Source organism: Salvelinus namaycush, chromosome 18, assembly GCF_016432855.1.
Source record: "Salvelinus namaycush isolate Seneca chromosome 18, SaNama_1.0, whole genome shotgun sequence".
Lineage (NCBI taxonomy): Eukaryota > Metazoa > Chordata > Actinopteri > Salmoniformes > Salmonidae > Salvelinus > Salvelinus namaycush.
The window spans coordinates 36,922,741-36,945,650 of NC_052324.1; the positions used below are offsets into that span (position 1 = coordinate 36,922,741).

Genomic DNA, 22,910 nt, shown 5'->3' on the forward strand with positions numbered 1-22,910 from the left:
GTCTAAATGAAATTACAGAACGCTGAATGACACTGAGTAGGCCGGGCCAACATCTCTCACTGAATTATAGCCTATTTTATGACAGCATTTTCTCTTCTATTGGTGGGGTGAAATAAACAGGGGAAAGATTTAGTGTTGTACCTGCGGGTCAACTTGAATGAGGCCGGTGGTGTGGAACCAGAGATTTTGGACATTTCCTCTGTGTCAACAGGCAGCATTATTGTGTCTCGCTGCTGGACTGAACAGGCTTGGTGCTTTGTGTGTCAAGACAGAATGAAAAATATAGCTGTTTGGCTTCTATAGGCTACACTGCACACAGATCCTATTCTAGAGTTCACTAGAAACACTGTACAGTCTATGTGTTGTACAGTGTGTGATCATAAGGCCAATAATGGCCAATCATAAGGGCTTATATACAGTGAGCCTCTTACAATACTCTGAGCCGCCTACAATATTCTGAAAAAACCGACAATAAAACAACCATTCTCTTTGATGTGTTTTTGTGTCACTCAGTCGTGTCTCATTTACTGTAGACATCATATCTGACATGTTCTAACACTTGATTTAGGTTTTTATATATATATATATATTTATATTAAAAACAACATTCATGTCACTCAGACTTTTTGATAAGCAGAGCATGTTTTCTAGGAAAGTGCTATTAGAAGCTACATTCGCATGTATTTCCCAAGAGTCAGGTTTTTCCAAAATACTATTCTGATACCTACCTCTCTGTACAATCCAAATGGCAGTAGAGATTACTTATTTGTCCGAAAAATTTCAAAAAATCAACCGTGGGGGTTGCTTTTCACGTCAGGAAATCTTGAACTCTTAGCTGGCCTCTGCCCAGTACCCTGTCCTGAACTTAAGACACTGTCACTAGCCGGCTACCACCTGGTACTCTACCCTGCTGCCCTATGTTTTTATATATATATATATATTTTTACTTTATTTAACTAGGCAAACCAGTTAAGAACAATTTATTATTTACAATGACGACCTACCCGACACTGCGCCAATTGTGCACCGCCCTATGGGACTCCCAATCACAGCCGGTTGTGATACAACCTGGAATCAAACCAGGGTGTCTGTAGTGACACCTAAAGCACTGAGATGCAGTGACTTAGACCGCTGCGCCACTCGACAACCATGTAAATATTCATTGAACACTGGTCACTTTAATAATGTTTACATACTGTTTTACCCACTTCATATGTATATACTGTATTCTAGTCAAGGCTAATCCTATATAACTACTGCTGTACACACCATTTCTATTCACATACTGTCCATACTGTCCATACACACCATTCACATTCATATATTTATTTCTATTCCAGACTGGTATTGCTCGTTTTGATGTCTAATTTATTTTTCTTACTTTTTGATTATGTGTGTATTATTGTATTGCTTGATATTGCAGCACTGTGGGAGCTCGAAACAAGCAATTCGCTGCACCTGCGATAACATCTGCAAAACTGCGTATACCACCGATAAACTTGGATTTGAACAGAGGGATTTATTTCTTAATTTTAGAAGCCTTTGTTTTGGCATTAGGGTAAATATATATTTAGAAATGACAAGCAAACGACTGACTTGGTATCTGCCTTCGACAATCGTTATTGTGTAACTGAAAATGTATAAAATATGCCCTCTTGATATTACGCGGTCGTCACAAGTTACCACAGACACAAAGTCATAAATCCTGCCTATTTCTACAATGTATCTTCAAATGTTTTAAACCCTAGCATTACCTTACCCACACTAATAGCCTTATACCTAAATTCAGACCAAAAAGCAACTTTTTATTTTCATGGGCCTTTACGATAAAGCTCATTTTAACTTTGTGGCTGTGCACTCTAGTGGAAACCACTTTTCAGTTGTGCGAAAGCGACGCCTGCTTCCGCTTTACTTCCGTATCCAGTCCCGTACAATCACATACTTAAATTGGTGAAAACGCGGTCATTTAAGATAGCTAGCTATATACATACTCTTATATTCGTGTTTGTGGACGAATATAGTTCTACCGAAAGTATTTTATGAAGTCTTTCGACACACCTTAGTCTTACGACGCAATTGGCAGTTGCGACATCCATTTTTGGATTCATAAAATTATGCACCCATCGACTGTTGAATGTAACGTTATGCCTCGAGTTTACTTCGAAAGCTTTTATCGACCCATCCTGCAGTTCTGTACTGAGGGGGTGGCCCTGTGGTTGTAACTGCGGATTGCCGCGGTTAAAGGCCTTTAGCAGAATAAATTCAACCACAAACACGAGTCATTGTATGGATTGATAAAACTGGTACACTAATAACATGAGGAGAACTTGTTTTTCCAAAGAAATCGTTTAATAGGTTCCATAAAGCCAAAATTGACACAAAAAATAATGTTGAGGATACAAACAGAAAGTACAAAGGTGGAATGTTACTGGGCAAGAGAACATGAACTTTTCACATGGTTTGGAAATGAATGGCCGACACACGTGGCTAAATTGAAAGACGCTCGAGCTAGCTAGCAAGCTAACTTAGCTAATTAAACACAGAATAGGACTACAAAAGTCATCCGGTCAACAACAACACGTGGACATTTCTTGAGGAGCGCATCTTTTAAATACAGCCAGCCAAGGGATGATCTTGAATCGGAGTTTTACTCGTGTGCAGCATAACGTTAACTGTTGTAGAGCTAGCAGTCTCTGTAGGATCCCCGGCCTAGAACGGTCTCCGTAGCCTTCCTGGGCCCAACCTATTGATTGTCCCTGTATCCGCCACCAGAGGAGTACCCGCCTCGGCCTCCACCGCTCCTGTATCCACCACCACCACCACCACCACCTCCGTATCCTCGGTCTTCTCCGCCATAGCTGCGGCCTCCTCCGCCACCACCGTAACTCCTCTCGCCTCCACCATATCCACCTCCACCGCCGTATCCACCACCACCTCGGGAACCTCTGTATCCACCGCCACCTCCACGACCTCCACCACCGCCCTGGCCTGCCTCGTTCACACGGATGGTTCTGCCGTCGAGAGACTGGCCGTTCATTGCATCCATAGCGTCCTTCGCATCCTCGGGATTGTCGTACTTTACGAAGCCGAATCCACGAGGCCTTCCTGTTTCTCTGTCCATGATGACATCACATTTAGAGATATTTCCATACTTTGAGAACGCTTCTGCAAGAGATTGCTCTGTGGTGTCGAAGCTCAGGCCACCGACGAAAAGTTTTCCTTCGTCGGACATGTTTCTTTGTCTTTTGCGGACTGAACAAGAAGAGCTGCTACTTGGAGAGGAACGTCGACGGAAAAGGAAATGGCAGCATGCCGCGAAATATTATAAAGAGTAATTTGACTCCGCCCACAGTAAAACAACGGATGCGATTGGTTGCAAACCTGCCGTAAACTGTGTATCGTAATGTAAAGCACGTTTTGTTGAAGTAAAGCGCGCCATTTGGATAATATATTGGTGAAAATTGGAGAACAAATTGAATCGATTCAAATGGCATCGATTGGCAAGATACCGTTGCAGTCAAGAAATTTGCCGTGGTAAATTGAGTCCACTAGCTAGCCGGTGTCAGATGCTAGCTAACTAACTAGCTTATTTCTTGCCAGCAAGCATGCTAACTAATTAACTAGCTAGCTAGCTACGTTAGCAGGCCTAATTAGCAGGCTCGCCAAACCTCAATCATTGTGTTAATATGTTTCCCCTGCCTATACGGTGTAGCAAAGTGTTGTGATTTGTATTTTAGTTGCCTTGTTTGTTCGTGCATACCACCTCTTCCCTGCTTACAATGTAGCCACGCATGCGCGATGCTGTCTGACATTTTATATTTTTATTTTAGGGTTGAGAAATACAGGCCACAGACCCTAGATGACTTGATTTCTCACAAGGACATATTAAGCACCAGTAAGTATATTTTTTTCAGTCTTTGAAACAACAGGGATGGAACTGCTGCTGTAGAAAACCTAACCCTTATCCATTCCAACAACAATTCATTTCAAATGTGAATTTTTTTCAAATAATGTTTTCATGCTCAAATGAACTATAGGTGTGATTTTTGTTGTTGTTGCATGAGTGCATATGTAACAACATATTTGTCGGAAACAATCCTTTTCTCTTTTCAGTCCAGAAATTTATCAGTGAGGACAGGCTGCCGCATCTCTTGTTCTATGGACCCCCAGGCACAGGGAAAACATCTACTGTTCTAGCCTCTGCCAAGCAGCTCTACAAGGAGAAGGAGTTCAACGCTATGGTCCTGGAGGTACGTACCAACTCAGCCCTGAGATGTAGAATTATCAAAGACAAATGCTGTGCTCATAACACTGCACTTGAGGGTTGTCATGTTTTCCAGTGAGCAATATTGATTCTTAACATTCAATGTTAGTGTGCGGCATACATAACTGTTCTCGGGTGCATCAATAATGCATACATTTATTTATTTGCAGCTTAATGCGTCAGACGACAGAGGTATCGATGTTGTACGAGGACCCATCCTGAGTTTTGCCAGCACCAGGACCATATTCAAGTATGAAAATAATGAATAATACTTCAAAAGGTTCTGTTTCCTTGCAGTCACTGACAGGTCTGTATTTGTAGAGAAGTAGGTCTCTTATCTACCAGTAGTTGTCTACCATATTGCAATCAGGTTCCCAGTCTTTTCAGTGAGGACAAGGAAACACAAAGGAGGATTGCAAGTACCCGTGTCCTTAGACAACCCTGACTGCAATTGACAAAATTAGTGTTTATTTATTTTTCTTTGTCTTCCAGGAAGGGTTTCAAGTTGGTGATACTGGACGAGGCTGATGCCATGACCCGGGATGCCCAGAATGCATTGCGGCGAGGTAACCATCTGTTTTGAGTTGTTCACCTGCTGTGTACCAACTGGCCAAATGAGCTGCCTGCGAGCTAACCAGTAATTCTCACTGATGAAAGGATCTGCTTACGGCAACATGGGACATGAGACAACAAGCAAATGTTAAATGCATTTGGGAGGGGTACCGCATATTAGCCTGATTATTTAGAATATTAATGTGCTACAATTGCTTGTAATAGATGTCATTGATTTAACAGTTCCCATTTTATATTCTACATTACAACATTTTAATGAGCATATGCCCACTGAACGTCAAATCATTGACATCCATTTCTCCCTGCCGGTCTCTACTCCTATTGCTACCTCTCTCTTCTCCCTCTACCTCTCTCTTCCTCTCCTACAGTCATTGAGAAGTACACAGAGAACACCAGGTTCTGTTTGATTTGTAACTACCTGTCTAAGATCATCCCAGCCCTGCAGTCTCGCTGCACCAGGTTCCGCTTCGGACCCCTGTCTCAGGACCAGATGATACCCAGGCTGGAGTTTGTTATCCAGCAGGAGAGGTGAGGGGGCTCAGGAGTTAATGGGTCAAGGGAGGTGAGTGGGGCCTGTGGGTCAGGGGAGGTGAGTGGGGGTCGGGGGCTTCAGATGGTAGATCACTGTGTTCCTCAAGGAATTTGGTACTGGCACTGACCCTGTATATAGCTTACATTCTTCTGATACATTATACATTTTTTTTAATCTCTTATTTCTCCTGGGTTTTTAATGTTTTTTTTATACTGTTTTTAAGGGCTTGCAAGTTAAGCATTTCACTGTACTTGTACATGTGAGAAATAAAACTTGAAACTTACTTGAGACTAATGTCTGCTGGGTTTTATTATTGCCTTTTAATCAGAGACGTATGTCTGCTCTTGTCCCTGCAGCATTGATGTAACTCCAGATGGAATGAAAGCTATTGTGACCCTATCATCAGGAGACATGAGAAGATCCCTCAACATACTGCAGGTACAGGAGTGCTACCGGTGTGTAGCTAAATGTGATTAATTGCATCACAGTGTTGCGTTTTTATTGCTGGTCTAAATGTATTGGCTAGTGGTGGGCACCAAAATCGCTAATTCGATACTGCTCTTTAATTATTTGTTACTTTTATTTCTTATTCTTATTTTTTTATGTTTTTTAACTGTATTGTTGATTAAGGGCTTGTAAGTAAGCATTTCACTGTAAGGTCTACCTACACCTGTTGTATTCAGTGCATGTGACAAGTAAAAATGTATTTGATATCGTTTGGTACACTATATATTACATGACTGTTCCTGTAGCCATTAAACTGACCTCACAGGCTCATCATTTAGCATACTTATTGGCCTGCTGAATAATTGTTTGTATTCAAACTGATTGTATTCAAACAGTTGATTGTATTCAACTGGTTAGGTAGGTTCAGGCCCCCTGAACATTCACACCAGGCACAATGGGCAGTCAACAAGCAGTTGTCTGAATTTAACAAAGCCTTGGAAGTTAACAGAAGATGAACACAGCTGCAATGTTATTGATAAAAAAAACGACATCTATACTGAACAAATATATATAAACGCAACATGTAACCATTTCAAAGATTTTACTGAGTTACAATTCATATAAGGTAATCATTCAATTGAAATAAGTTAATTGGGCCCTAATCTATGGATTTCACATAACTGGGAATACAGTTATGCATCTGTTGGGGCGTGGATCAGAAAACCAGTCAGTATCTGGTGTGACCACCATTTGCCTCATGTAGTTCAACACATCTCCTTCACATAGAGTTGATTAGGCTGTTGATTGTGGCCTATGGAATGTTGTCCCACTGCTCTTCAATGGCTGTGCAAAGTTGCTGGATATTGGTTTGAACAGGAACACGCTGTCGTACACATCCCAAACATGCTCAATGGTTGACATGTCTGGTGAGTATGCAGCCCATGGAAGAACTGGGACATTATCAGCTTCCAGGAATTGTGTACAGATCCTTGTGACATTGGGCCGTGTATTATCATGCTGAAACATGAGGTGAGGCCGGCGGATGAATGGCACGACAATGGGCCTCAGGATCTCATCACGGTATCTCCGTGCATTCAAATTGCCATCGATAAAATGTAATTGTGTTCGTTGTCCGCAGCATATGCATTCCCATACCACAACCCCACTGCCACCATGGGGCACTCTGTTTAGAACGTTGACATCAGCAAACCGCTCGCCCACACGATGCCATCTGCGGTTGTGAGGCCAGAATGGACGTACTGCCAAATTCTCTTAAACAAAGTTTGGGCAGCTAATGTTAGAGAAATTAACTTTAAATTATCTGGTAACAGCTCTGGTGGACATTTCTGCAGTCAACATGCCAATTGCATCCACCCTCAACTTGAGACATCTGTGGCATTGTGTTGTCTGACACAACTGCACATTTGAGGCCTTTTATTGTCCCCAGCACAAGTTGCACCTGTGTAATGATCATGCTGTTTAATCAACTTCTTGATATGCCACATCTGTCAGGTTGATAGATATCTTGGCAAAGGAGAAATGCTCACTATCAGGGATGTAAACTAATTTGTGCACAAAATTTGAGATAAATAAGCTTTTTGTGTGGATGGACAATTTCTGGGTTCTTTTATTTCAGATCATGGAAAATGGGACCAACACTTTACATGTTGCGTTTTATATTTTGTTTCAGTGTATATTGTTAAAAAAAACCTGCAACTGATATGGATTTTCCATATCGGTGCCCAGATTCTGAGTACACTCCTTATGGTTGATTTCTTTTTGTTATTTCTAATGACTGACTGATTCCTTTCCCGTGTATTTCTCAGAGCACCAGCATGGCGTATGGGAAGGTCACCGAGGATAATGTGTACACCTGCACTGGTCACCCACTACGATCCGATATCGCCAACATCCTGGACTGGTCCCTAAACAAGGACTTCACTTCCGCTTACAACCGTATCCTTTATTCTCTCCCACAACCATGTTTATTTCAACGATATCTATTACTACAAGTTATGTTTAGCCTACTCTTTTCAACAACCAAATGGCTCGCCCCCCCCTCCCGCACAATGGTTTATGTATTGCCAAAGCAGCTCTTTCAAATAAAACAATATCGCCAATGTATGATGTCTACATAAACAAGTTGGGCAGCTAATGTTAGAGAAATTAACTTTAAATTATCTGGTAACAGCTCTGGTGGACATTTCTGCAGTCAACATGCCAATTGCATCCACCCTCAAAAATGATACTAGATTACTTTAGAAAAAAATGTGGGCGTTGACTTGCTCAGATAAAAACGATGACGTAAAGAGCCCTTGCCCACTGTGCGATGTTTAAAACGATGAGAAATCGCAGAATGGTGATTTTACTAAATGACTGAAGAGTTTGACTGTGTGATATTAGGTGGCTTCTTGTGTAAATATTTTCCGTCTGGATTTTAATGATTTGTATTAGTTTTTTTTTTTGCCACACTAACAATGTCTTACTGTATTTAAATTATTTTATTTTATTTCAACTAACTTATGTTTTAATTCAATTAAGTAAGCAGTATCTAGAAATGGCTAAATAGCCATCTCAAATTAGCATAATATCTCCAATATGTGGTATATGAGGACAACTTGTACTCTGTGGTGTCGACCTCTTCTAGGAAGTGGCTCTGAATGCCTTGGGGCGGTGTATTTTGCAGGGATGTTATTAGGTCGGTATAGAAAGATAATTTCATTGATGTAGCCTATGAATAGAGGATTGTGTCAGAAAAGCACAAATTCCTGATTTAATCAGGAAGAATCTCACCCCTTTATGGGATCAGGACAAAAGGACATCTGAAAGTTGGCTAGGTGATGATACTGTATGTCAGTTTCCGGGTATGTATGGATATATAGAGGATCATGTCAGAATATCATGAATTCCTGGAATTCTACTGAAGGACAAATCCCATCTTTGATATTGAGAGATGTTCCTTAGCTTCTGATCCACAGAGATTCTCCAGCTGAAGACGCTGAAAGGCCTAGCCCTGCATGACATCCTGACGGAAGTCCACCTACTGATCCACAGAGGTAAGGACTGGACTGGGGGCAGTAAACCTGTACATTGCTGTGGTTCTAGAGATGTCCATACTGTATGGGATGGGTATTTCCGTTGAATGCATCACAGGTACAATCACTGTGTCCCCAAAGTCTGAAGTTGTATTTTTGAAAATGTGTTAATTGTCGGGGTCTTTTAATGTGTGAATTATATACTAGATTATGGACTTTAAAAAAAATGATTGGCTGGCTGGGCAGGGCCTAGCTTACTTTTATCTATCTATCTATCTATAGTTGATAGATCTATTCTAAACAGACTCCATACAGCACATTATATGAGAGGCGAGCTACTAGGAGAGCGAACTGCATAGTGATGTTTTCTTCCTCTGGTTTCCCGGGAGACCCCTCGCGGTTGCCATGGCTGCCAGTGTTCTCATTGTAGAATAAATGGCTTGCCAGTGTTAAGTGTGGCACGTATCACTACTGCAACGTTTTAGCCTGACAGTGAATGCCTGTTTTCTTATTTCTGAAGTTATGTGTTTCTGTTCTCACTAAGCTGTCTTGGCAGATTCATCAGGCGTTACCATAGAGGGCCTGTGAATTATAGCATTGATACCTTTTATGATGCAATGATATATTTTTTGAGGGATTTGGTACACTTCTGTGCCGTATATTAGAGATGTCACTCCTTATATAACTGTAAAATGATACAGAATAGAGGAATGGGGTTTACTGAATGGAATACAGAAATTGGATAGTGATTTTTAGCAACGCATTCAGCTACCTGAAGGTAATGCTAGAGAAGCACAGATGCAAAACGTGGCAAAAGGAGCATGCAGAGGCCTAGATTTAAAAGGAGCATGCAGAGGCCTAGATTTAAAAGGAGCATGCAGAGGCCTAGATTTAAAAGGAGCATGCAGAGGCCTAGATTTAAAAGGAGCATGCAGAGGCCTAGATTTAAAAGGAGCATGCAGAGGCCTAGATTTAAAAGGAGCATGCAGAGGCCTAGATTTAAAAGGAGCATGCAGAGGCCTAGATTTAAAAGGAGCATGCAGAGGCCTAGATTTAAAAGGAGCATGCAGAGGCCTAGATTTAAAAGGAGCATGCAGAGGCCTAGATTTAAAAGGAGCATGCAGAGGCTTAGATTTAAGGAGTTGGAGGGAATTGCTTGTCTGTGGTACTTCATCAAATCTAATGATCTATTAGCAATAAAAACTGCAGTTAATTTATCAATACGTGGAATAATGAGATTGCCGCCAATGCATTCGAAGACAGTAATGCAAGCAGCTTGTATACTTATCTGTGTTAAAGTCTGATTGGCCAAGCTTTAGTTCAGTCACGCCCACTTGTGTCCAAGTGTGAAAGAAGGTTTGGCTGAGTTAGGTTCTGTTCATAAAGAATTATGTACATAACTGTCTGTACTTTCTTTGTGCAGTCACAAAACCTGTTTCAATGTTCGTCATTTCCTTGCAGTTCCGTAAATACTAACATTTACATGTTAATAATCTGAAATTCATGACACAAAGCAAAGTGAAAGCCATACTGTAGCATAATTAAACAATCAAATTGGGACCACTGGAAATCAGAGATACTCCTCGACACTGTATCCTTTGGTAAAAAATAATTTTAAGGTTTTTGTAAATTTGAGTGTCTTCACTGTAGCAGTCCGGTCCCAGGGCCTACTCTCTGCAACATCTCTTTGTTGTGTGAACGTGAATGGCCTTCCATTGATTGGGAACCATTTGGGGCTGCCTCCACCGATGCTAATTCCTTTGACATTCAAACTGCAGCCATTTGACGGTAGTCTGTAATCTCGTTTTGAAAAGGAGGAAGATGAGGAAGAAGGCTTGCTTCTTAGCTGGGTGACTTCCTGGTGTGAGGGGAAGCCATTGAAGAACAATGGGGGTCTTTCTCCCCCATGGAGAGGTGTCTCCTTTCCTCCCCCATGGAGAGGTGTCTCCTTTCCTCCCCCATGGAGAGGTGTCTCCTTTCGTGGGGGGGTCGACTCCGCGCTAAGATCAAAGTCACGGCGTTACACCAGTTCATTCTATGGTGCATGTTTTGAGAGATTTTTACACTTTTGTGCTGTATAATAACTGTGTTTGTTTTCTTATAGTGGACTTCCCTCCTGCCATTCGGATGGGCTTGCTTATCAAGTTGGCAGACATTGAGTAAGTGCTCATATCTTCAGTATGGTGGTTATATACCCATCAAATTGTATACCTTACTCATCGTAAGTCCCTCTGGATAACAGAATGATTTAAATGTAAATTAAGATTACTAATTTGGTACACTTATTTTGATGTGTTTTTTTTTCTTCTAGGTACCGGCTGGCCTCTGGAACTAGTGAGAAGATCCAATTGAGTTCGATGGTGGCGGCTTTCCAGGCAGTGAGAGACATCGTGGTCAATGAGGCCGCCTAGACCAGTAGTCCTCAGTCACAAACGTCTAGTACACATAGGTCACCTACCATGGTCCTGGAGAGCTACAGGGTGTGCAGGCTTTTATTCCAGCCCAGCACTAACACACCTGATGTAATTTGTACATTGCTGGTCAAGACCATGGTTAGTTGAGTTAGTGCTAACTGAATTAAAGGCTTTCATACCCTTTTGTTCACAAAAGAAAAGACATTTCACTCAAGACTAACTTCATAAAAACATACTTGTGCTTGTCTGCTCAATATTCCTGTCTGTATTTACATTTTGATATTGATTGTCAAATAAAATGGTTTCTTATGTAATCAGGTGTCTTTGTATGCTGTGTACGAGAGTCACGGAATAAGGTATCAGTAGACCAATTTACTGTACACAATGCAAGCTTTAGATTTACTCTCAGTAAATGTACACATTTAAATAACAAAATACACACTATAGTAGTTATCATACAATATACCTCTAGCACAAAAATATAGATTAGTTCTTGATAGTAATTGTATTACATTGATGTAAATTAACCTGAATAATGTTAGGATTCAAGACTTAAGAGTTCAGTTGCATGTTTTGAGTCACTTAACTATTTGCATCCATTTGCATTAGCATTTTGACATCCTGAGAGATTTCTTTGGACAAATAGCTGATCAGACATGACTGATTTTTGTCTAAACCACAAATTCCAAAGTCGCCTTCACCTATCCAACCATTGTTAGATCAACTCTAACTTCAGAGAAGATCGGAATGAAAGATGCATCACCTCAGGGCCCTAGAAAGTCCCGTCACTTCTGTCATACAATATTCCCACGATTTTGTTATACTATCCAAATGGAGGCAAATAATAAGCTTTCCTCCCTTGACTGTGCTATCATTAGTTATTCAATACTTCCAAATAACTCATACATTTCAAATGGATGCCAATAATCCAGGCTGCATCACATCCGGCCATGATTGGGAGTCCCATAGGGCGGTGCACAATTGGCCCAGCGTCGTCCGGTGTAGGCCGTCATTGTAAATAAGAATTTGTTCTTAACTGACTTGCCTGGTTAAATAAAGGTTAAAATAAATAAATATGCTCTCCCTTGACTGTGCTATCATTAGTCAATACTTCCAAACAACTCCAATTAATTTAAAATGGAGGCCAATAAGTATTCTCTCTTTATTCCTGAACTCATATACATTTTTCCTTGTCTGAGGAGCTTTGTGCTTTGGAGCAGTCTGGCATGTTGAGTCATGGGGTCTAACTTTGTCAAACCAGGATGCCACCATGCTGCAGTCTGATGAGACACGACAGCGGCTGACCCGGTCCTTGTGACCAGTGAGGACAGGGGCTGACCCGGTCCTTGTGACCAGTGAGGACAGCGGCTGATCCAGTCCTTGTGGCCAGTGAGGACAGCGGCTGATCCAGTCCTTGTGGCCAGTGGCTGACCCAGTCCTTGTAGCCAGTGAGGACAGGGGCTGACCCGGTCCTTGTGACCAGTGAGGACAGCGGCTGACCCGGTCCTTGTGGCCAGTGAGGACAGGGGCTGACCCGGTCCTTGTGGCCAGTGAGGACAGTGGCTGATCCAGTCCTTGTGGCCAGTGGCTGACCCGGTCCTTGTGGCCAGTGAGGACAGTGGCTGATCCAGTCCTTGTGGCCAGTGAGGACAGTGGCTGACCCAGTCCTTGTGGCCAGTGAGGACAGTGGCTGATCCAGTCCTTGTGGCCAGTGAGGACAGTGGCTGATCCAGTCCTTGTAGCCAGTGAGGACAGTGGCTGATCCAGTCCTTGTGGCCAGTGAGGAGTGGCTGATCCAGTCCTTGTGGCCAGTGGCTGACCCGGTCCTTGTGGCCAGTGAGGACAGTGGCTGATCCAGTCCTTGTGGCCAGTGAGGACAGTGGCTGATCCAGTCCTTGTGGCCAGTGGCTGACCCAGTCCTTGTGGCCAGTGAGGACAGTGGCTGATCCAGTCCTTGTGGCCAGTGATGACAGTGGCTGATCCAGTCCTTGTGGCCAGTGGCTGACCCAGTCCTTGTGGCCAGTGGCTGACCCAGTCCTTGTAGCCAGTGAGGACAGTGGCTGATCCAGTCCTTGTGGCCAGTGAGGTCAGTGGCTGATCTAGTCCTTGTGGCCAGTGAGGACAGTGGCTGACCCAGTCCTTGTGGCCAGTGAGGACAGTGGCTGATCCAGTCCTTGTAGCCAGTGACGACATGGCTATTTATGACTTATGGAAGGCAGAGAAGCAGGTAAGTATACAGCAGTTCAAGATTATTTCCATGTGCAATAAAAAATATCCATGAATTTAGATAGACAGAGAAAAGCTCTTTGGATTAATATATATGTTTTAGATATAAAAATGGCTGACCTTGTGGGTTAAATGCCATATCCTTAAGGTGTTATCTCCAGTGGAAGATACCAGGGTGAGCTTCGGTTAGGAGTGAAATAAACACAGCTTGAAGGAACATTCATAAATATTTAGTTATCAATCTTTACACAATTATATGATAATCTATTCAAAATAAGGGTTAAATGAAAAGTGCTATCATCAAATGAAACATTAGCCTTGACTCCATAACAAACACAGCAAGATGTCCCACCAGTTGCACCATCCCATATCTTGATGACTCCGTTGTCCAGTGGCCAGAAGTAGTCTGGTTGATTCTCTCTCATTGGAGGCTGCTTTATCGCCAGGTGTTGGTGTCTTTGATGGACGGGGTCCAAACGTCAGACCCCACACTGTCTGATCACAGTTCGGGCTCTTGTCCTGTCTGTTGCTCTCCGGGGGAATATCAACCTTGTTGACTCTATACAGACAATTAAGCATTATTGACAATAAACTAAAACAATTATTTTTTAAATCTCCAGAGGTGTTGATGAACATCATCAATACTTTCAAATCAGGAAGGAGGAGAGGAAGCAATGGAGCATGGAAGGACGAAAGGAAGGAATATTTACAGGCCTGTCTTTAAAGTCCATACATGCATACCATACTGAAGCAGCCAGGCGACCACCAGTGGTGGAAAAGGTACCCAATTGTCATACTTGAGTAAAAGTAAAGATACCTTAATAGAAAATGACTCAAGTAAAAGTGAAAGTCACCCAGTAAAATACTACTTGAGTAAGTCTAAAAGTATGTGTACATTTTTGTATGTACGTAAATGAAATTGCTAAAATATACTTAAGCATCAAAAGTAAAAGTATAAATAATTTCAAATTCCTTATATTAAGCAAACCAGTAGCCAATATTTTCTTGTTTTTTTAAATTCACGGTTAGCCAGGGGCACACTCAAACACAGACATAATTTACAAACGAAGCATGTGTGTTTAGTGAGTCTGCCAGATCAGAAGCAGTAGGGATGACCAGGGATATTCTCTTGATAAATGCGTGAACTGTCCTGCAAACCATTCCAAATGTTACGAGTATTTTTGCGTGTCGGTGAAAATGTATGGAATAAAAAGTACATTATTTTCATTAGGAATGTAGAAGTAAAAGTTGTCAAAAATATAAATAGTCAAGTAAAGTACAGATACCCCAAAAAACGTCTTAAGTGGTACTTTTACAGAAGTACTTTACACAACTGGCGACCACCCACACTATCCCGTGTCTCATAGATCATGCGAACTGGAATTGAGGGTGGGCGGATCTCAGCTCCAATATCTACAATGTTGTGTTGCTACCATGCTGTGTGTTCATGTCATGCTATATTGTTGTTTTAGGTCTCTCCTTATGTAGTGTTGTGGTGTCTCTCTTGTCGTGATGTGTGTTTTGTCCTATATTTTTAATCCCAGCCCCCGTCCCCGTCGGAGGCCTTTTGCCTTCTGGTAGCCCGTCATTGTAAATAATCATTTGTTTTTAACTGACTTCCTGGTTATCTAACAATGCCTTCCAGTCAATAATCCCATGTTAAAATGCCATTCCGAGAAGAAAACAGAGCGCCTATCGTGTCTTTAGATCACCAAATGATGTAAAATAGCCTAATTGTTGTTGTTTTATTGAGTTTTTGAGTAAAAGGAGAAGAATTAATCTGATTTCCTGTACAGTACAGATTTCCTGATTGGCTACCTTGCCACATGTGCTCTTGTTTTCTATTACGTAAAATGGATTTGTCCCTGATTTGTTTAATCTACAGTAAACATTTTTAAAGAGTTATCTATCTTGATTTCGGCTATCGGATAGGATTAAATGCATAGAAATATAATGAACAAGTGTCCCCATTCAAATCCCTTGCTATGTTGTCATTACTTATCCAGTGATTTTTTGTTGTCGACATTTAGAAAGTTCGCATAAAAAATAGATGCGACAATTGCCTGCTAGGTTGCGTTATATCTTCTTGTGTCAACCGGACCGTAGTGACGTCACTCACACCCTAAACATGTTTTCACAAAAACCTAGTGTGGAATACAAATTGTAGTGGCTGAAGTGTTTCCATTACCCACTTAGGTAAATTACGCATTAATAAATTGGCGACAGCCTGTATGTCCTCCCACCTATCTGTTTCATGTTGCCCGCGAAAGCCACAACGCAATAATAACTGACTCATATATTTCTGGGACGAGTGCCAAAGCATCGCCACGGTCTGCGCTCATGTACATCTGAAGTAATCGGATAGTGAAATTTGCCAGCCAACCAGAAAAGCAAGGCGTTCCTGAAAGTCAGGACAATCTTTGTCCTGTAAAGAAACATTTTTATAGCAAAAAAAAAAACGATTTTGCAAACAGTAAGCATTTAGTTACATCCAGGCTGTATTACATCCGGCCGTGATTGGGAGTCCCATAGGGAGGCGCACAATTGGCCCAATTGGTTTGGCCGGGGTAGGCACTCATTGTAAATAAGAATTTGTTCTTAACTGACTTGGCTAGTTAAATAAAGGTTTTAAATATAAATACATTAAAAAAAAATATGTGGAGTAGAGCTTTATAGTTACGTGATGACGTCACGTATCTTCAAAAATGAATCGTCAAATCATTTATTCGGAAAAACACAGCTTCCATCATTTGTCGTGTTAATAAAGTAAAAAAAAAAAAAAAAATACTCCCGTCGAACGAATACAAATGTTGTCAATCTAGAACATTTCTTCTATAGCTGCGTTTCCATTAAACATGTTGCAATGGTTTAATTATATATATAAAAAAAACATTGCTTGTCTAATAAACCTGGGTCAACGGAACCTGCCTACTGATTCGTCCGTTCTATTTCTATGGATGTATCCTATCAAAATCATAAAAAAATAAAAACTAGGCCCTGATAAGCCTACACATTCCAACGTGTAAATTGTATATAAAAACAAAAGAGAGAACTACATCCTTGCCTTTGCTTAAAAAAAAAACAGGTTTAATTTTGTGTTTGAGTAATACAAAATGTTATATTATTGTCAAATATGTAATTTAATGAGGTAAATGGCAACAATTCATTGAAATAACCATGTCAAGTATCACTTAATAAGCCTGAAGCTAAAACAAAACAAAGGTAAAGTGGATGGTAAAAAGCAAACCTATATACTGTATCTACATACTGTACAAACCAACCACCAATCATTACACAAAAAAAAAACTGTTTTCTAAAAGTCTTACAACACCTAAAATGTGACAAGTTCATCTATATCTCTATCTTCTAGCTGTAATGGATGTTCAAGAATTTCTGCATCTTCATGGTCAACTGAAAAAGAGATTGGTTACAGATTTGGGTTATAGTTGCATCTACAGTATAAGGTCAATACAAAACAGCAACAGAACAGTTATATTTAAGTAATTTAGCAGATTCTTATCCAGAGCGACTTTTACGAGCAATTAGGGTGAAGTTCCTTGCTCAAGGGCACAGACAGATTTTTCATCTAGTCGGCTCTGGGATTCGAACCTAGTGCTCTTAACCGCTAGGCTACCTGCCGCCCAGTTACAGTTCTATCCACTGTATATTACGGATACATTGCAAATACAACATTGCAACATTATTAATAGTGTCACATTTAATATCAACTACACATTTGGAAAACAACTAATATACAGCCAATACCCAAGTGGGAAATCCCCCCCTCCTCCCTCTACAACTTAGAAGCAAAAAATCATTCCTTACTGGATGGTATTGTGTGTATCTCTACAAGTGTAGTGTTGTGTCCGTTGGTCAGAGGCAGAGGTGGCAGTCTGGGTATAGCTTCATGAAACACCTCCTCTTCGTCTGCCTCTACCAGGCTCAACACATCTCTCTCCTCCATTTGCTCAAATCCATTACCTGCAATAAAAAAAACATACATTTAGATTTCAAAGTAGGTAGTTAGTATTTGCATATATCTTTTAGCAATTCTGTAACTTCACAAGTCAGTTATCATCAAAGTATATATTATATTATCTTAGGTGATGGGAGTCATATTATCCATTCCCTTTCATGAAATTATACAAAAATAACCAGGGGTACAACTTTTGTTTTAGGGGGGGCATAACTATTATTTTTAGTTATGTCCCCCCCCCGTCCCCAGTGAAAGTTGCACCCCTGAAAATAATAAAGGCAGATAATCTGATATGACACGGGCAGTTACAAAATTGAAGCCCTATCAACAAAAGGGACATTATAACGCATGGGAAAAATATCTTACCCAGGCATATTCGGTCACGGTTGGAGTATATTGTTTTAGCAATAACAATCCCAGATCCAACTATCAAAATAGCTATGAATATCCCTATGATTGCTCCAGTGTATTGAGAGGTGGCTGTGGAAACAAAACAACATTAGACATGATTGATTAAGTAAAAAAAGTTAGGTCACTAAAGAGAAATGAATGTACAATAATCTAAGAAGTCTTGTTAGAAGCTAACAGGGAGAGGCAACAGGTTTAACGACATTCCAGGGAAGGTGTTGCCTTGCTCTCTTTCTGCACCTGTATGATCATCAACATAGATTATCACAAGGACCAGATGGAGTCTGCAGAGATATCCAATCTGTAAACACACACCTCTCTGAACTAACCTTTAACTGTTAAATAGATCTCCAACTCGCGGACCATCAGTGGGTTCTCGCTCCTGCAGAAGTAGAGGCCCTCGTCCTGCTTGGTGATGTTGACTATAGTGAGGGTGAAGGTGGGGCCCTGCTCTGACAGGACGTACTTAGGGCTGGAGACCACGTCCTCCTGCTGGGCTGTCCTCTGCCAGCTGGTGAGGGCTGGAGGCAGGGAGCTGGACTCTGTACACATTAATGTCACGTTGGTTCCTTCTACCGCTGTGACTAGTGGTTCCCCTTCAGGATAGGGGGACTCTAGGGGATGAGGAGGGAGACAGGGGTTTAGACTGGGTTAGTGATAGATACACATCTAGCTAGATATCCTTCTATACAGGTATGCACACAATCACACAAACTGCGTTGGGTGTGACATGGGAAAAGTATAGCCTGTTAAGAGGTGTAGATAACACATTATTTTTGTTCTTCCTCATTGTTTGAGTCATCTTGCCTGGTGCTCAGAAACGCTGATAAATGACTTCAAAATATCTCGCCTTTCTGGAATCACAAAGACAGCTCCCTCCTTTGCAGGTTTCTTTTGGAATCAGACCAGGTGTGCCACAGCCACTGGGTGTTTCACACATTACTAATATTCTATGAGCTTTGTACAGTTGTGGAAACCATTCAGTTGGTTTAAAGCTGAAAGTAAATAAGAGACAGACGAGATGTCTCTTTTATTAATTACCCAACATCATCATATCAATAAATTGGCCAATGGTAGGGTGTCCCAATAAAGCACCCTGAACTGAAAGGGGGATACCTAGTCAGTTGCACAACTGAAAGGGAAAGGGGGATACCTAGTCAGTTGCACAACTGAAAGGAAAGGGGGATACCTAGTCAGTTGCACAACTGAAAGGAAAGGGGGATACCTAGTCAGTTGCACAACTGAAAGGGAAAGGGGGATACCTAGTCAGTTGCACAACTGAAAGGGAAAGGGGGATACCTAGTCAGTTGCACAACTGAAAGGGAAAGGGGGATACCTAGTCAGTTGCACAACTGAAAGGGAAAGGGGATACCTAGTCAGTTGCACAACTGAAAGGGAAAGGGGATACCTAGTCAGTTGCACAACTGAAAGGGAAAGGGGATACCTAGTCAGTTGCACAACTGAAAGGGAATGGAGGAGACCTAGTCAGTTGCACAACTGAAAGGGAAAGGGGGATACCTAGTCATTTGCACAACTGAAAGAGAAAGGGGGATACCTAGTCAGTTGCACAACTGAAAGGGAGATACCTAGACATTTGTACAACTGAAAGGGAAAGGGGGATACCTAGTCATTTGCACAACTGAAAGGGAAAGGGGGATACCTAGTCATTTGCACAACTGAAAGAGAAAGGGGGATACCTAGTCAGTTGCACAACTGAAAAGGGGGATACCTAGTCAGTTGCACAACTGAAAAGGGGGATACCTAGTCAGTTGCACAACTGAAAGGGGGATACCTAGTCAGTTGCACAACTGAAAGGGGGATACCTAGTCAGTTGCACAACTGAAAGGGGGATACCTAGTCAGTTGCACAACTGAAAGGGGGATACCTAGTCAGTTGCACAACTGAAAGGGGGATACCTAGTCAGTTGCACAACTGAAAGGGGGATACCTAGTCATTTGCACAACTGAAAGGGGGATACCTAGTCATTTGCACAACTGAAAGGGGGATACCTAGTCAGTTGCACAACTGAAAGGGGGATACCTAGTCAGTTGCACAACTGAAAGGGGGATACCTAGTCAGTTGCACAACTGAAAGGGGGATACCTAGTCAGTTGCACAATTGAATGCAGAACTGATATTGACACGTTTCGATGCATCTATGTACAGTTGCAATATAGAAACCATAAAGCTGAATGCAAACAAAAGGCATATCAGATGTTGGCTGGGTGTGCGTCCCAAATGGCACCATATTGCCTATATAGTACACTTATTTACCTATGGGTCCTGTTCAAAAGTAGTGCACTATATAGGGAAGTGTTCCATTCAGGACGCAACCTACATTTGCAGTCATCTCTCACTTACTCAGGGTGAAGGAGCAGAACTTCTCCTCTCCTGGACTGATCGTAGGGTGATGCCCATTACACTTCAGCATCTGCCCATCGAACAACAACGACCTGTTCAGATTCACCACCAGATTATCGGTCTCCTCCGACTCCATCAGTTGTCCAGCCACCTAAGAGAACCACAAAGGAAATAATTGAGGATAGCACACACACACACACAAAAAAACGAACTTATTTTAAAAGCATGGTATCCAATTAAATTGTGTTTTAACCCCCCCAAAACAAACACCTGCTTCCCCTGGCTCCCTGAGTTCTGATGCTTCTCCCCCCAGAATAACGTGGGAGAGGGGTAGCCTCCAAACCAGCTACAGCTGAACTGGACATGGGACGGATCCTTCCCTGCATTCCACAGACACTCTGGGTGCCTCTCTGGGGAATCTAAAGGAGAAAGATGGATGCTCTTTACAGTATAGAATTGATGAGGTATTTGGGTTATTACACAACAATAAGATATGTACACAAGTCATTTGAACAAGCACCACTGGCCACTGTATCTGATAGGTATCTATTAAGAGCTTCGGATATATGCCGATATTCAAATTGTCACCAATCCCCGAGCAACCACTATCAGAGACCATTAAGTCTGTTTCCCTTATAGTCACCTACAGTATACAAGCAGCTCTGTGCTCCAGCCAGCAGCCTTCTGGGAGATTGAGTTCTGGGCTCTGCAGCTGTAGTTCCCCTGAGCTGTGGGCTGAACATCCTCTATCCTGAAGTCCAGCCATGACCCACTGACCACCGCCAGAGAGTCGTTACTGGACGCCACACCCTGAAACCCCCAGGACAGGCTCTGGGAGGGGTAGGACAAGCTGGAGCAGTTGAATGACACCGTGGAACCCCTGACAACAAAGAGAGTTCCGTTGGAAAGAGGCGTGGCTGGCTGGATGTCTATGATGCTATTGTCAGGACCACCTGCAAGAAGTAAACATGAGATACTTTACAATAGTGTTGCCAAAGAAGGCAGACACTTTCCACTTGAAAACAGTCCTCACAGCATACAACAATCAAGCCTTGTTACAACCAAAGGCACCCATCTTTCATTATTGAGCAATGTGGACTGATTCCATAACATACACAACGTTTGTAAAAATATACAGTCCCATACCATCCATCCATCATATACTACATAATGGTCAAGGAACCCCTCTGATAATGATAGTTCAAATGCCTACAAGACACATAGGCTACTACAGCATGTGCTATGAAACCATCCCCAGCACCAAATCATCCGGAATAACCAGTTTCAAGGCAATAATTGTTCAAAATAGTTTCTAGGGCAACTGCCAGGGCAATTGACCAAGATACCAGTACAGTATCTGCAAGTCATTATATGAAGGACATCAACACACATTGTTATGATAGAACACAGATACTTACTGACTATTTGCAATGTGAGACTTGTTTGAGTTTTGTTCTCATGGGGTAAAGAATCACAGAGATATGTCCCCTCATCTGATAAATTTACTCCGTTGATGTACAAGCTTTGATTGTACAGTATGGTCAGGTGCCCTTCACTTGAGGATATTGGAATTATAATGGAATGATTGCGTTCAATGGTAAACTGTCCATTCTTCATCCATCGCGTGAATGAGGGGGTCACATTGGTCGCAGTGTTCCAACACGGAAGTATAATATTCTCTCCCAGTGTTCCAGCTACAGCAGTTTCATCTGAGCGCCCATTTGCTGCAACTTTCATAAAAACAATGAGCACGATAATTTAAGACAAGAGACACGATTCAACAAATAGCCTATAAAAGTGAACAGTAGGCCTACATAGATCAAAACGTCAGACCTAATATATAACTAATTTCACTGTATAGGCTAAAAACAATGGATTATGTTTCATAAACATGTCACAAGTGGACACTCACCGGTCTGATGCATGACCTGAAGAAAAATTGCAACTGCGAAGGCATTCATAATTATTTCTCCTACTGTATAGCATATATACTCTGATTTATAGTTAGACAAATGCTTTGGTTGCCAACCTCTGTCTGACTACCTGTTGTGCATGCGGTGACACCTCTACATCTAGTTTACATAACACTGGTTAGAGTAATTAATATAGGAATTATGAGCCACTATAATTCAATATTTTTCTTCTCCATGGATCTGCCACATGCTACGATTTTTCAGCCATTTGGCTACCTGGCTGTTTACTCGCGCGTGTTTATCCGGAAACTTCAAACCACACCCAACACTTACCTTCTTAAAGGTGCAGCAGGGGATTTCTAGTTTATTGACAGTTGATACCGCTGTCACCGCGCTGATCGACGAAGCGTGTTACCCAAGTTCACTGAGAAGGTGACAGACAGCCTATTATCTCTTTCTCTATAGTGATATCTAACTCAGGGAAAACTAACACAAAAGTGTCTGAAATGTAGGTCATTTATATATATTTTTTTAAATCTTAAAGACACAATGTAGCTTTATCAGCAAAACGTGACAATTCGAGTAGGAGTGGGCCTTGGTAATGAAAAGAACATTCTAGAAAGACAAATTCGGGTCATTGGGCAGTAAAGTGAGGGATTGACAGAACCTTAGGCCAATCACAAGTGCTAACTGTAGAGCTAGACGTACTGTGATTGGCCTAAACGCAATGCATAGTCCGGACTCCGGGCCCTGCCTGTGCCT

General features: G+C 41.7%; 3 protein-coding genes across 6 annotated transcripts; 1 reads left to right on the top strand and 2 right to left on the bottom strand.

The window, feature by feature from the left end:
* Positions 1 to 2,327: 2,327 nt before the first annotated feature.
* LOC120063410 (glycine-rich RNA-binding protein GRP1A-like) lies at positions 2,328 to 3,320 on the bottom strand. The gene has a single exon (XM_039013777.1). The coding sequence runs from the start codon at positions 3,230 to 3,232 to the stop codon at positions 2,744 to 2,746; it is 489 nt and encodes a 162-aa protein (XP_038869705.1). The 5' UTR covers positions 3,233 to 3,320; the 3' UTR covers positions 2,328 to 2,743.
* A 44-nt stretch (positions 3,321 to 3,364) lies between these two features.
* On the top strand, positions 3,365 to 11,580 carry LOC120063408 (replication factor C subunit 5-like). The gene is made up of 11 exons (XM_039013775.1): positions 3,365 to 3,534; positions 3,831 to 3,895; positions 4,114 to 4,250; positions 4,435 to 4,514; positions 4,757 to 4,830; positions 5,206 to 5,365; positions 5,726 to 5,807; positions 7,643 to 7,772; positions 8,795 to 8,872; positions 10,956 to 11,010; positions 11,163 to 11,580. Exons 1-11 carry the CDS (start codon positions 3,488 to 3,490, stop codon positions 11,260 to 11,262), a joined length of 1,008 nt encoding a protein of 335 aa, XP_038869703.1. The 5' UTR covers positions 3,365 to 3,487; the 3' UTR covers positions 11,263 to 11,580.
* A 1,763-nt stretch (positions 11,581 to 13,343) lies between these two features.
* Positions 13,344 to 22,759, bottom strand: LOC120063406 (V-set and immunoglobulin domain-containing protein 10-like). 4 transcript variants are annotated; one of them, XR_005478494.1, is made up of 11 exons: positions 22,148 to 22,475; positions 21,654 to 21,965; positions 20,883 to 21,188; positions 20,506 to 20,654; positions 20,236 to 20,386; positions 18,205 to 18,489; positions 17,834 to 17,947; positions 17,317 to 17,472; positions 13,844 to 14,050; positions 13,612 to 13,671; positions 13,344 to 13,470 (listed from the first exon to the last, which is right to left on the bottom strand). XR_005478494.1 is itself a non-coding variant. In XM_039013772.1 (9 exons), the coding sequence occupies exons 2-9, from the start codon at positions 21,850 to 21,852 to the stop codon at positions 16,823 to 16,825; spliced, it is 1,440 nt and encodes a 479-aa protein (XP_038869700.1). In that variant the 5' UTR covers positions 21,853 to 21,965; positions 22,482 to 22,759; the 3' UTR covers positions 16,198 to 16,822. The 4 variants fall into 4 exon arrangements, 2 of the variants coding, with proteins under 2 accessions (XP_038869700.1, XP_038869699.1); XR_005478493.1 differs by having other exon boundaries at positions 13,612 to 13,698; XM_039013772.1 differs by lacking the exons at positions 13,344 to 13,470; positions 13,612 to 13,671; positions 13,844 to 14,050; positions 22,148 to 22,475 and adding exons at positions 16,198 to 16,902; positions 22,482 to 22,759.
* Positions 22,760 to 22,910: the final 151 nt, after the last annotated feature.